The sequence below is a fragment of the Onthophagus taurus genome, chromosome 8 (genome assembly GCF_036711975.1).
Source record: "Onthophagus taurus isolate NC chromosome 8, IU_Otau_3.0, whole genome shotgun sequence".
Classification (NCBI taxonomy): Eukaryota; Metazoa; Arthropoda; class Insecta; order Coleoptera; family Scarabaeidae; genus Onthophagus; species Onthophagus taurus.
In genome coordinates, this window is record NC_091973.1 from 13,172,862 (window position 1) to 13,188,105 (window position 15,244).

The window sequence follows — 15,244 nt, forward strand, 5'->3', positions numbered from 1 at the left end:
GGCGATTATTTTAGTAAATTCACTCTGTGTTTTCCCCTTCGACGTGCTACTACCCAGGCGATCTGTCGACTTATCGAAGAGAATGTATTTCTTTCATATGGTGCTCCGCAAGTTCTCATATGTGACAACGGTGTTCAGATGCGTAGCAAAGAGTTTGGTCAGCTGATAAAGCGTTATGGTGTACGTATTCGGTTCAATGCTCATTATCATCCTCAGGCTAATCCCATAGAACGGACGAATCGTGTTATTAAAACAATGCTTGCTTCCTATGTATCCGATAATCATCGTGTATGGGATGATCGTCTTGTTCATATAGCTTGTGCTCTTAGAATCGCTCGTCATGAAGTCACTGGTGTAACTCCGTATTTTGTCAACCATGGTCGTGAGATGGTGTTGTGTGGTTCTGATTTTCAGCAGTAGGTAGATACAAATCAGGGTGTGTTGGATGTTAATGCCCGTGCTCATCAATTTCAGGAATTATTTAAGGATGTTCCGGTCAGGATTCGAAGAGCTGCAGAAAGATCGAAAAATAGTTATAATCTTAGACGACGTAATGTTAAATACTGGTTAAAGCAACCTGTTTGGCGTAGAAACTTTGTCCGTTCCGATGCCGCTAAGTTTTATAGCGCGAAACTTGCACCTAGGTTTATAGGACCATTTTATATTCATCGTAGAGTGTCTCCATGGACGTATGAGTTGAGGGATGAACGTGGTGCTGTCAGGGGTGTTTGGCTTGCTAAGGATTTGAAACCTTCTCCCAATGTCCCAGAAAATGAGATTTAATTCTCATTTATATCCCTCCGTGTTTGCTTATTATAACTTTTAAAAATTTTTACGCCTTGTCCCCATGCACGTACAGCACGTTTGTAACCTCGTAGTCCCCGTTGAGTTTTTGTTCGGGATGAAAATATTGTAGCCTTCAGCTTTTTGGTACTTACGAGTACAGTTTGGTTTCGTTTTGATTTCGTTATCCATCTTTATCCTCGTTCTCTAATTTGGTGGTTTGTCATTGGTTAATCTACTTGGTAGATTTATGTTTACTATTGTGGGAGTGTTTTATTTTTGTAAGGGGGTGGGTTCGGACCATCAACCCTTCTTTATTTTCCCAATCCTTTTCCACTTTGTATCCTTAGTTGTAGTAATAAATCTTTTTTTGTTGTCCCTTTAGAGTCGTTTTTGTTTGTTTTTGGAATATCTTCGCTTCACGAACAGTTCTGTTTTACGTATTTTGGTTTGCGGTGTGTGGTTTGGAGCGTTGTGTGACCGTGGCTCGATCTCTTGTAAGCCGTATTGTTTTGTATAACTTTCCTTTTTATTTCTACCTTCTTTAGGTATCTCTTCGCCTTTACCGGTGTAGTGCACTTATTGAAGTGTAAGCATCGACCTCAATTCGTATTGAGTAAAGGTAGTTCGTAGCGATAATAGTAGAGTAGAGTTGACGACAGTCAACGATACGTTACGCAAGTAGTCAGTAAGAAGCTATTGTAAGAAGTACTTATAAAATAGACGAATGATTTGAAAGGCGTTTAAAAGTTTAAATTCATTAACCCTTACCAACCACTTCATGGCGACCGTGACACGTTTATTTTGGATATAAAATAGAACAGAAAAAAGGAAGAAAATAGGCAATACGAAAAGTAAAGAAGCTACTGCAAACCAGGAACTTACGGAAACAGGAGCCGTAAATGCGAATTTTATGTTACAAGAACAACAAATAAGAGTTGACGTAGATGTGAAGATAATGTTGTATATCATGGTTGCAATAATGATCCTGAATTTCATTATGAAAGCATTGAAAGAATACCCCAGACGCATTAAGAAGAGGACTGTCAGAAGGGCTGCTTCCCAATCGTTAGTTTAAAAAGAAAAATCTGCGACCACAAGAAAAGGTACGTCCCAGAGAGAGGTATTCAATCGGGTCATCGTGGATGAACGCCCGGAAACAATTTCTGCTGGATTGGTGATTACTAATTACACAAATGGATTACAAATAAAAATAACACGCTGCAAAATTTGCGGTCGGAGCCATACTCAGTCAGATGCATGATGATCAGGAACTTCCAATAGCTTACGCATCCAGAAGTTTCACAAAAGGAGAAATAAATAAGTCAACAATTGAAAAAGAATTAAGTGCAATTCATTGGGCAATTATGCATTTTAGACCGTATGTTTATGGAACTAAATTTATCGTTAAATCAGATCATCGCCCTTTTATTTATTTTCTATGAAAAACCCTAGCTCGAAGCTTACGCGTATGAGATTGGATCTTGAGGAATTTAATTTTCAGGTAGAGTATATTAAAGGTAAACATAACGTAGGTAGTGACGCGTTATCGAGAATAGATATTCAACAGTTAAAAGACACGAATGTTTCATCAGCTGAAATATTTGCTGTACAAACAAGGTCAATGGCTAAGAAATACGATATAGAAACTAAGAATCACAATAACGACAATACTACTAATGTAGAATTGAATATTTACGAAGTAATAGAGAATTTTGAAGCTTTTCAGTTACCCAAGTTACATTTTATATTAAATACGGAAAATCCTAGGTTAGAAGTAAAAATAAATAAAGAAAAGCGCGCGCGAATAGTAATTGAATTAGGCAGAAACTTCATTAATGGAAAATTTGCAATAGAGCAAGTTATTTCTAGGCTAGATAATAAAGCCGGTGAAGAAGGGATAACAAGAATGAGACTCGAGTCAAATAATAATCTTTTTAATTATATCCCACTGTCAGAATTTAAATGTAGGGTTAGCAAAGAGCTTAAATTCTTAAAAATACTACTCACAAAACCGATAAAAACAATTACCGATAACGACGAGAAACAACAATTACTTCAAATGTTTCATATTAGTCCAGTTTTAGGTGGTCATTGCGGTAGAAAACGATTACTAGCTAAATTAAAATCATATTATTTTTGGAGAAAAATGAGTAAAGATGTATCAATTTTCCTAAAAAGATGTAAACAATGTCAATTAAATAAACCTAAATTTAAAGCTAAACAACCTCTTTGTGTAACGAATACTTCGCAAACAGCTGAATGAAACCTTTTCGGAAATAACTAAAATGTTGGATATTGGTCATAAAGCTTCAACAGCTTATAGACCTCAAACGATAGGGTCAATCGAACGAAACCATAGAGTATGAATATTTATGGTATGAATGAATATTTACGGATGTACATTAATGATCATAAGAATGATTGGGATGAGTGGGTCCAATATTTCGCCTATTGCTACAATACCACACCCTCCTCAGTACATCAGTACTGTCCCTTTGAATTAGTATTTGGGAAGGCTCCTACATTACCGAAAAATCTTTCCCAAAATTCAGGAAACATCAATCCACTGTATAATATTGATTCTTATGCTAAAGAAGTTAAGTATAGATTGCAAATTACACTATCTCTGTCCAGTAAATATTTGCAAGATATTAAAGAGAAACGAAAGAATTATTTTGATGTAAACTTAAACCCTTTAAATGTTAAAAAAGGCGATTTAGTGTTACTAACAGACGAAACTAGACATAAGTTAGATTCCATTTATAAAGGACCTTTTATTGTAGAAAATATTGAAGAACATAATTGTATTGTTAAGGATAATAAAGGAAAATTAAATAAGGTACATAAGAATAGGTTAGTTAAATATTATAATTATGTATAAGTAAGTTAAGTAGAATACGAAGAAATTGGCCAATTTCAAGAAAAAAAAAAAAATGAGATAAATAAATTTATATACATTAATTAGATAAAAACGTAAGTTGTAGATGAAATTTTTAAGGGGGTAGGTATATGGGATATAAAATAATCTTTTAAAAGGGGAAGGTGTAATGCACTTATTGAAGTGTAAGCATCGACCTCAATTCGTATTGAGTAAAGGTAGTTCGTAGCGATAATAGTAGAGTAGAGTTGACGACAGTCAACGATACGTTACGCAAGTAGTCAGTAAGAAGCTATTGTAAGAAGTACTTATAAAATAGACGAATGATTTGAAAGGCGTTTAAGAGTTTACATTCATTAACCCTTACCAACCACTTCACCGGTCTTGAAGACTGCGGTCAATTGTAAATCCGGGTAGGCCTGTTAATTGTTCTTTTTCTAATCTTCTCTTTTTATACTATCTTATGATTTCCATTTTTTTTTGTTTGTGGATGCAAGAGATTTGAGTAGCCGTAGCGCGTACGTAGCCAAATCCACATTAATCTCCCTAATCTTTTGTTTATTATTTTTTCTTATTATTTTTATTCTTATCTTCTGGTGGCTTTGGGCAAGTGATGGACCAGGTGGATGGTTCCGAAATCTTGTTGTTATATTTGGGGGTTGAGTTGTTTGTTTTGATTTCCTCTCTTTATCTCTGATTTGGAGATAGCCGTTTGTAGTTTGATTGATGAGGAGGAACTAGATAGCTCCTAGGTTGATAAAAGTTTACTGAGTAAACTTTCTTGAAGTAAGGGGGGGAATGTTACGGTTGTATTTTTCCTTAATGTTTCATTTGTGTTTACCCTTTACTTTCCCAATTCTTTGTTTTAATTTTATTTTGGGTTAGATGTTTTATTTTGTTATCGAGTATTTTGAGTTGCATAAATTTCGCGATGTTTTATTTTGTTTACTTTTGTTTATTTTGTTGAATTTTTGTTTAATTAACTTTTCTTTTTCAGCGACAATTCTCCAAAGATCTCCTTTCATGATTTTCCTTTTCAATTTATTTTCCCCTAAACTTATTTTACTTCTTCGTTTCCCCTAAAAGATGGTGTTATTTCTTTTGTTATTCTTGCTTGTGCGCAAGTATCAATTTTTTTTTGTGAATTTTTGAGGATATGTATCGTCTGTGTAAGATTTTCTCTTCCTCTTTTCAAGTCAGATCAGTACGTGTACGCACGTAGAATTAGGATTTTTGGTAAAGCCATTTTGAATTTTTCGCGTGGTGATTGGTTCCTAATCCAAATTTTTGGGATTCATCTACGTGTTGTGCAATTTATTGGTAACGTTTTTGCACGTCCAATTATCGGATTGTTCCGCATTAAACCGTATTTTGAAACTTTTCTAAGTTTTTCTGCCTAAACCTCGAAGTTCTGAGTTAAGATATTTTTATTAAATATATTTTATATTTTCCCTTACACATTCATACCTTCATTTATTCAATCATACATCCTTTTACCACCAAATTAATTAAACTATTATCATCATTTTTTTTATATCTTATTTTTCCATCCTTTCTACTCTTTTTTTTATATTTTTTTTTCTTTTCCAATTTCCTCGTGTTCATTTAAGGTTTTAATTGAAGCGCATAAATGTTGGTAACCAATCTGTATCTTATTGAAACCAAGCTTCGTTGGTTATTTTATGAGAATTTCAATCCATTTTCGAAGTTCTACCTTTTCGGAGGGGTTGTTCCTTGATTATATTGGTAGAAGTTGCTTTATCAAACTACCTATTACGTTTTCCTTTCCCTGATTCGGAGGATTTTGTCGCTGGAGCTGGAAGAATTTGCTTGCATCGTCTACACGTGGTCAAAACAAGGTCAGCCTAAACGTTTGTTTTTATATACCGCTTCCCGATGAGCTTTTGTTCACTCAATTATTACAATTGAAATTAAATTAAATTAATTCATAAATTAAATAAATTAATTAAATATAGTATCATACATATATCATAAAATTATTTCATAAGTTAAAAATAATCAGTAATTTGTTGTCAGTTAATTTTTTTTTAATTTTCTTTGTAAAATTTTGGCGTACTTTTCTTTTGTTTCACGAATTAGTTTTTCTTTTCTTTCTAGACGCTACACTGATATCAGGGGTACGGGTCGTGCGTGTAATCCAATTCAAATTTATTATTTTTTATTGCGTACTTGTTTTACAAGAATAAAACAAAACTTGTAAACATTTATTTTTATAATAAAATAAAAGATCTTTTTTTGATTTATGAAATAAATGAATTAAAAAAGAATAGTTTGAAGGTTTTTTTTTTATTAATTAATCCTTTCTAATTATTTTCATCATAATTTAACTTTACATCCGCCAATGTAACTCCAGAAAGAATTTATTTCGAATCTTATTTAACGAGAGTAACATTTTTGATTTTGTGCGTGTACCACTATTTAAAACAAGTAGAGGTGGAACGAGGGTGTGACCTGTATGACGAGGGCAGTAAGTATTAAAATCAAGCGCTAGGAAAAGTAGTTTCTAATTAATTAAGAGCTTATTGTATACAATAATCTGTCTACAATTCTTTACATTATTAATATATTATTTTCATCCTCTAAGTGAAAGAGGGTGAAAATTTGTTTCTAACGGACCGGCTTTCTTGATCGCATTGTATAGTTTTCGATATTTTTAGTGGTTTTTATTTGTAAACAGGTAGTTCACGAACCCCAAACTCTGGTGTGAGTTGTTCAGGTGCGCATTAACGTAAATTACAAAAACATAATATTTAAAAACTTAAATACTATTACTTTGTGTGAAAATACAACAATTTATTTAAAATTTGTATTTTTCGAATGTAAACAATAATTAGTACTCTAAATACTGTTTAAGTGTTTTTAATTTAAAATAAAATAAAAAAAGAAATGCGTCGCTGGACCTATAAGTTCGCTAGGAGGGCCTATCATAAATCACGTCCAGGTACTTTTTCAGGGTTATAATTACTGCCACTACTGTTTCTGAGGGTCATAAAAACCACCAGAAATATTGTTACGGTTCATTTTTTTTACTTTAGGTAATTTGAATTTTGTTCGGAATTTATGCTATTTGTTATATTTTCTTTATGTTGGTGGGAAATTTGTGTTGCATATATGCGGGTATTGAAATATTTGTGTTTATTTGGATTTAACTTTATTAATTTTTGTTTTTTTTGATTTTTTCTTATTTCAGCAACGATCTCGATTCCGAAACTCCCTAAATCTCTTTTATCCTTTCAGATAAATTTTCTTTTCCTTTTCTTGATTTTTCTTCGTTTTTCGTTCTTTTGTGGATGTGTTTATTGAGCGCGCAGATGTAATTTTTTTTATCCCTTTAATTTTATTTAAAAGCATTGTGGCTTACATCTCGGGTCTCTTCTTGAGTAACCGGTTACGATACACTGTGGTGCTTGGTGTTTGAGGCATTTTTGGGTTGTCGTCATTGTTGGATTTTGGAAATTTTGCCGTTTCGTGAATTTTCGGATTCATCACCGATGCATTTCTCTTGAAATCGTGTTTGTACATTTCAAGTCATCGGATTCTTCCGGATTTTTGTATTTACATTAAAATTCATCTTTCTGGTTTTAAACCTCGAACATCAGAGGTAAGCGTGCATTTTTCTAACTTTTCCTATTTCTTTTAACCTTTCATGTAATCATTCATTCTTTCTTTACCAAACTACTATAATTAATTAAATAATATACTAAAAAGATATACTAGAAAAAACTTCTTTAACTTGCTTTTATTTAAATATATATCGAGACTAGTTTCGAGGTTACACTCTCATCTTCAGTCGAAACTAGCAAAAACGAAAAAATGAAAAACACATTAAAATATTAAAATAAAACAGTTGCATTTGGGAAGGGAACAGAGAAAATTTGATGAGTTTTTTGAATTATTTGAATAAGGTTAATAAGAACCTTAAATTTACTATAGAAATTGAAGAAAATGATCAACTTAATTTTCTAGACTTAAATTTAACAAGAACAGATAAATTTAAAATTGAGTACAACATCCATAGGAAACCATCGACCATCTCAACAACTATTCCTTATGATTCAGAGCATGCTATGTCACAAAAACTTGCCAATTTTAGATTTTTAATAAATACAATATTTAACTATCCCCTCTCCGAACAGAATAGGATAAAAGAAATTGACTATGTGTTTGAGCTTGCATATAATAATAAATTCCCAAAACATATTATTAATAGATTATTTCATAAAATACAGCAACAAAGAGACCCACTCTATGTTAAAACTCTAAATAACTTGAAATATAAGCCCATTCCTTTCAATAATGTCACTTTTCAGGCAAAACACATTTTTTCCAAATATAATCTTTCCTTGGCATTTTCGAATAATAACACGATTCTTCGACTTTTATCCAACTACCATATGAAGAACAAAGATATTTTCAAAGAATGTGGCATATATTCTATTGGTTGTTCTAATTGTAACTCAGTTTATATTGGGCAAACAGGGCGTAAATTGGAGACTCGTATACGAGAACACAAAACTAAAGATAATTCCAATGTATTTAAACATCACATTGAAACAGGCCACAAGATAGACTATAATAACACAAAACTTCTACATAAATGTGAAAAAGGTTATAAGCTAGATCTGCTCGAAATTTTGGAAATTAACAAACACAAAAATAACAATAACTGCGAATTATTAAATGATCAGCTTCAATTGTATAATAAACCTATTTTTATGTCTCTGAGAGATTATAAAACAATTATATAACAAGTTTATTTGCCCGGATAGTTCAATGCAGGTTTAAAACCCGCTCAAGTCTTTTTCCCAGTTCCTTTGTTCTCGTCTCACCGTCGACATCTTTTCGTTTTTCGTTTTTGACAAAATTTTTTAATATATTTTGATGTCGTACGTTTATTTTACATTTTGAGTTATATTGTGAATGTTTTTATTGTGATTATTTATTTTTCAATTTTAATGTGTTCATACCTTTTAAAGAAGTTTTCTTCGAGATAATGTTTTTTCGTTTGAGTTTTTCGCTTTTCATGTATAAATCGCTTTGAAAATTTTGACTGTAAGTTTTTTAAACTGTTTTATTTTAATTTTTTAATGTGTTTTTCGTTTTTGCTAGTTTCGACTGAAGATGAGGGTGTAACCTCGAAACTAGTCTCGATATATATTTAAATAAAAGCAAGTTAAAGAAGTTTTTTCTAGTATATCTTTTTAGTATATTATTTAGTATATTCCCAACTTGCAACATGGATAAAATTCTTAATACTATAATTAACTTACTCTTAAAAAAAAAAAATATATATATATACTAAACTAATTTCCTACTTAATCTATTTTTGAATCCTAAAAGTTTTGTTTTTCTTTTCCTAATTTTTCTTTTTATTATTTTCATGCAGGTTTTAGTAAGAGCCAATTTTTTTTGGTAATTTTTTCTAAGAGCGAAATTTCGTTCAATCAAACGTTTCGTTCTACCATCTTGGAAACATCCACTTCGGTGTGTTGCTTTCCTACAAGAAACCTTAAGGATCAAATTCCAAAATAACATCATCAATACTTACCTTTCCTTCTCACCAGAGGTCGTTGCTGCGGAAAGTTAAGATACAAAATCATCGATACTTGAACCAATATTAAAAAATGGATACTCTTGCTGAATAATAGTTAAAAATTATTAATAATCACCAACAATTATAAGGATTCACCGTAAATGAAACTTACAAGTTGTAAGGATAATTTTGCAGGGAAATAACACATTCCTCATTGTTTAATTATGTAAATCTGACGTCATAGCGCGGGAAATTTGAAATTTGGCGGGAAATTTGAAAGTCAAAATTCTATTTCTTTTTTTTAAATAAAAAAAGGTGCCATCTGGTGGTGTGTGGGGAAACTAAAAAACGGCGCCATCTGGTGGTGTGTAGTGAAACTAAGAAAGGGGTGGTTTACCTGATGAGCGATAGATGGCGCAGCTTAAAATTTACCTCGTGACTTTTCTATTGCGGTTGGTAGTGGAACTAAACCCAAGAGATATCTGTACGGGGAAACGCCAAATGGCGGAGCAACTCGGTGGTTACCTGTTTCGGTGGAGTTCTGTACGGCGCGCTGTTGCCTACCACCAAGTTGTTAGCTCGTGTGGCGTCACCTAGCGGTGGACAGTTGAGCGATAAATGGGGGGGAGTGTTGCCTGATGGGCGATAGATGGCGCGCGTAAATTTAAAATTCATGTGACGCCACGGTCACGTGTCATTTAAAAGAGAATAAAGATACAATTAATATAAAAAAAGGTTACCTCCCCCCACTCAAAGGTTTTTGTAAAATTATTAAAGAATGTACGTAATATTTATAGATTTTTATTAACGTTTTTTTTACAAAATCGATAAAAAAATTGTATTAACATTTTACTTTCTAACGTTTTTTTTTTTTACAAAGTCGATAAGAACGTTTACATTTATTTACTTTCTAACGTTTTTACAAAGTCGGACAGCTTTTACTCCTTTGAATATTAAGCTCATACCTCCTAGCTCAGTAATTTCACCATCCGTAATCACCTCCGCGATACGTTTCGGTAAAAATACGGAGAATCCCTCCTCCAAATCAACAAAAACTGATCGCCATAGACATGATGTAATCCGCGGGGAAAATTGACACTGTCCTAATTGGCTTAACCGTGACATACTAATTGCTTTTATAACGTAAGCGAGCGATGCGAGTAGTAGTAGAAGGTAGTAACTGAGTTCCATATGAAAATTTTAACCGTTTATATACCATCGAGAAAAACCTTGAAACATTTTAGAACGTGTGTTGCGCGGGGTTTCACGGTAAATACAAGGTCATCAGAAATGTGCAGTAGATATCAGAGTAAGAGATACCAGAGACGTATTCAAATCAAATTTGAAATAATAATTTTTACAAAAGAAAAGTTGTTTTTTTTATTCCTTTAAAAAGTTATATAAAATGGTCACATTATATAGAGTACAATTGCTTAATCTATTTTTCTTATGATTAACACAACAACAATTAGTTTTTATTAGTTTAGGTACATTAGGTTCATTTTTGATTATTATGTTTAATAAATTGCATTCTATCCAAGAAACGCCACGTTTCACTTTTGACGATAAAAATTGATACGGAATGGTAGGTTTGAAGAGAAAATTGAATGTTTCCTTTCTATCGGTTATACTCATTTCTCATTTCGGTTCTGTTGCGTTTTTAAAATAAAAGCTAGACTGAAAAGCGGAATAATTACGATAAGCGATTACGTTGTAACGGTTTTATTTGAAATAATTTGAGAACGCGATTTTTTTTTTGAGAAAGATTATTTATTTTAAATATGTTTGAAGGGTTACATATAGATGAGGGGTTAATTTTCTTGAATTTTTCGGATCGTGTTTTTTGGCGGAACGGGTTCGACGCAGCGGGCCGTTCTTGAAACGTGAAGATTTTCGAGAAGTTTTTGAAGCGTTGAGCTAGCGACGAAAGTTTAAATTTTATTAACATCTGCGTGCGTTTTTTTACGTTGAGATCAAATTAAGGGTTTAGTAGTGCCCTTCAAAGTTATTTTGGGATTGTGGGTCTCATTGTGAATTTTTTTCGACGATTAATTTTTGTTAGTTTTTGCAAATTTTCGTCGGTATTCCTTTGGGAGGATTTTTCAAACCACGTTTTGCGTTTTTACACGTGCTTCTAATAAATTTTCATGCGTGAAGTGAGACGGTAAGAATAACGTTAATTCTTTTTCTCATTGTTTCGTCAGTTATAGGTTTTTTACGTTTTTTTAGCTTCTTGTATTGGATATTTATTTTTGGTACTAATTTTTCCCGTCTACGACCTGTCGATTTCGGTTCGTCAATCCAAAAAACGAACATCGTTAAAGACCGTCGTTCTCAAGATCGTATGATTTTTCCGGATAAACAATTATCATCGGAAAAGCAAAATTTTCAACGTGTGCAGAATTTTCAAGGTCAGATTACTTAATTTTCTCGTTTCTGGAACATTCGTCGAGTCGTCTTTTTCGTAACCTGTTAACAAACAAAAAAAACGTGTTTTTCAAATATATAAACGTTATATATATTTTGGGAGAAATATTGAATTAAACATAAATTAATTTAATATAATGAAGTTTGAGATAATAAAAAAACATAGTTAAAAAAAAAAAGAAAAATATAAAAAAAAAATAGAACAGTTTATTGTTACTTACCTAAAATTAGCTTGATGAGCTCACCTGAAATAGTTATTTATTATTATTTGGATTAGTTTATTTTTATTTCATTTTTTTTTTACTTTTTGATTTTGTAAGATCACAGGTAACTCGAGTAAACTTTGGTTAAATTATATTTTTGTTTCTTAAAGATTTTGAATGATTATTATTATAATAGATTTATTCATTTATTTTTTTAACTTTCACTAAAAGTTACTTTATTTTTTTATTCTTTTAATAGAGTATTATTATTATTATTCATTTTGTTTTCTTTGATTTTCGTCATTCACTTTCACTTCAGAGTGGGTCCTGTTGTGATTGGCATTGAAACAAGGAATACTATCGTAGATCCACTGGCGTCCTATGAAAAAAAATTCACCCCTTCTCTGCTGAGATTGCCGGCACCTTGTTTTTCGTGGCGTTTTTGAGTTTTTGGTTATTATTATTATCTTTTTTTGTACGCTACAACGTATCGCTTCTCGTTCATTTCAATGTTCATTGCATTATACGGATAATTCTTCTTCTTCATCTTGTTTAAAATAATCTTTTCTATTATTTTGGAAACCGATTATGACGTAGCGCGGTTTTTCTAAGTTTGTACTAGTTTTTACAGGCCATATATGTGGGATTGAGAGAGAGGACAATTCAGAGGGAGAACAGTAGAGAGAGATTGGGGCAGTATGAAGAAGAGCGGGTACGAGTAAAGACGTAAAGACGTAAAGAGTAATTGAACTATTTTCTTATAAAATAAATGATTAATACAGTTGTAAATGAAAGAGTATTAAATATGTTTAAAGACTAAATGTTTAATAGTTTGTCACTTTACATTAATAAATACTTTAGTTTGTTACTGTTAAAACAGGTGTTTTTTAATTTGACAATCTAATCCTACATATATCGGTTTTGGTTTTACGTAAAGCCGGTAATTCATACAAATCCCATTTTCTAACCGGAATATAAACCGGTTTGTTATCACTTAAATTGGATAGCAGTTGAAGTCGCGTTTCATCGTTAACAGTTACGTGTGACACGTGCCATTCAATCTTCTCAATTTCGATAGTGGCTTTTCTATCACAGTCAACATTTATATAGCAGTTATCATTCGTCCTGCTGTGCACTAAAATAAGTTCTTGACAGACGTTTATCAAGATCTTTTGATAGTCTTCGGCGAAACCCATTAAAAATTTTAACGGAATGCTTGCGTTAAATCTACCGATTGGTAACTTTAATTTTAGGAGATACACCCAACACGGACGTACGTATAAGTATACTTGTGTGTGTGCATATGCGCGCGGAGTATGTTTGCGGGAGGGGAATCGCAAGAGTAGTGGATCGGAGAGCAGTCAGTCGTTTGACATCGTTCAATGATAAGAAATATTATAAAAATAATAACTAATATAATAAATGAAATTCAAATAAGACAAAGCAAATTCTTAATTCTAAAAATAAAAACAATTCGTAAGTAACTGAAATAAACTTTGTAAAACAACAAATAAAACAAAAAACTATAAAAATAAAATATTTTTTATATTAGGTGTTCAAATAAACCACCATTCTGTGCTAAACAATAGCCCAATCTATCGTAAAAAGTTCGCCTTACATTCGCTAGTATATCGGGACTAATATCCTGTATACAATTGCGAATTTTTGTTTGTAAGTCATCCAGATTGGTTGTCCTTTCTTCATCAAAACCATAAATTTTCGATTTTAAATATCCCCATAGAAAAAAATCATTGGGGGCTAAATCTGGTGATCTAGGCGGCCAAGTTAACGTTCCGGCCAAGTTAATAGATATTACACGATTTGGAAATTGTGCGTTAAGATACTCTTTAACTTGCCGGCTGTTGTGAGCCGGGCAACCATCTTGTTGGAACCAGATACTTCCAATTACGTCATTTTGCAACATGTTTAAATACTTATGACCATTTAAATTTCCTTCTATGAAAAAAGGACCGATAATATGGTCACCTACTAAGCCAGCCCAAACATTTAATTTTTGGGGATATTGTGTACGAGCCGCATAAACTTTGTGTTCATTGTCACGACTCCAATATCGAGCAACGCTGGGATTATGCCGACCATGCAAAGGAAATGTAGATTCATCGGTAAATAAAATGTTTTTTATAAAATCAACATTTCCGTTGGCCATTTCCGTCATAGTAAAGCAAAATTCCGCCCTTGTAATATTATCGTTCTCGCAGAGTTCCTGACTTTTTTGTACCTTGTACGACCTGTACCCGTGTTTCTTTAATGTTTTTAGGACGGCAACATGGCTGATAGCAAACGTCTTCGCAACTTGTCTGCTTGACTGATTTTTATTGCGTTCAACATCAGCACATATCATCGTATCACGTAACTCATCTCTTTTACCCCTTCGTAATTTGTGTTTCTGTGGAGACACACATCCATGTCGCTCAAAGTTTTTAATAATATTTGAAATTGTTCCGCGACTAGGAATTGATCTGTTTTCATAGGCCACAGGAAACAAATTAATTATTTGGGCTACAGAATTGCCACCATAAAACCATTTTATAATCTGTACCTTTTCAGCTACAGTAAACAACATCATAGTTTTTTTTTGCTAGGGTTAACTGCAAAGCGATGCGACCAACTTCGCCTCTCAACAATCTATGAACGATTCAATTTGTACATTACCCCTACGCTTGTTTATCCCCCACTTAACGACACCGAATATACACACACACGTATACTTATACGTACGTCCGTGTTGGGTGTATCTCCTAAAATTAAAGTTACCAATCGGTATATATATACTGTGACTATACTCCACGTATTCCACTCTCGGATGGTGGGGGTTCCGCTGAAGACGCGGCGGTGAGGACATCGCGGGATGCGCATTACCAGAGCGGGGACAACCGCCGGCGGCAAAGCACTTGCGACGAGCATTCTCTCGGGGATCGAGTCGAGCGGCGATGTTCTACCCGTCGGCGCGTGCTACTCTTGGCGGGCAGCAATGGTCGAGGATCGTACCAGCAGATTAGAAACCAACTTAGTGATGAGTACTCGATTGAATGTATATTTAAACCTAATGCTTGAATCAGTTATTATTGACGTTGATGCCCTATGTAAAGACATTACCCGAAATGATTATGTTATCATAATAGGTTAAAAAAAATAAAAATTAACAATGTACTTAGGAAGCAGATGATTCAATCTCATACTGTATTAAAAATGCAAAACATTGCTTCCGCTTTTAATTTAGTTTACGTGAACACACCATACTGTTATAATAATGACCAAAAATAAAGTCCACTTCAAAAGGCTGGACGTCGTTGGTGACTTGTCTAACGAAATTTATTATGAAATTTGTAGAGTAAAGTTGCTGGATTTTAATGTCATGATATTCAATATATATAG

General features: G+C 32.9%; 1 protein-coding gene across 1 annotated transcript; it reads right to left on the reverse strand.

Moving 5' to 3' along the window:
• Positions 1-13,391: 13,391 nt before the first annotated feature.
• Positions 13,392-14,435, reverse strand: LOC139431201 (histone-lysine N-methyltransferase SETMAR-like). The gene has a single exon (XM_071198838.1). It carries the CDS (start codon positions 14,433-14,435, stop codon positions 13,392-13,394), a length of 1,044 nt encoding a protein of 347 aa, XP_071054939.1.
• Between the last annotated feature and the right edge of the window lie 809 nt (positions 14,436-15,244).

Bases quoted from the DNA above. Each gene is read 5' to 3' on its own strand.
- LOC139431201 (XM_071198838.1), bottom strand. From the start codon at position 14,435: ATGATGTTGTTTACTGTAGCTGAAAAGGTACAGATTATAAAATGGTTT.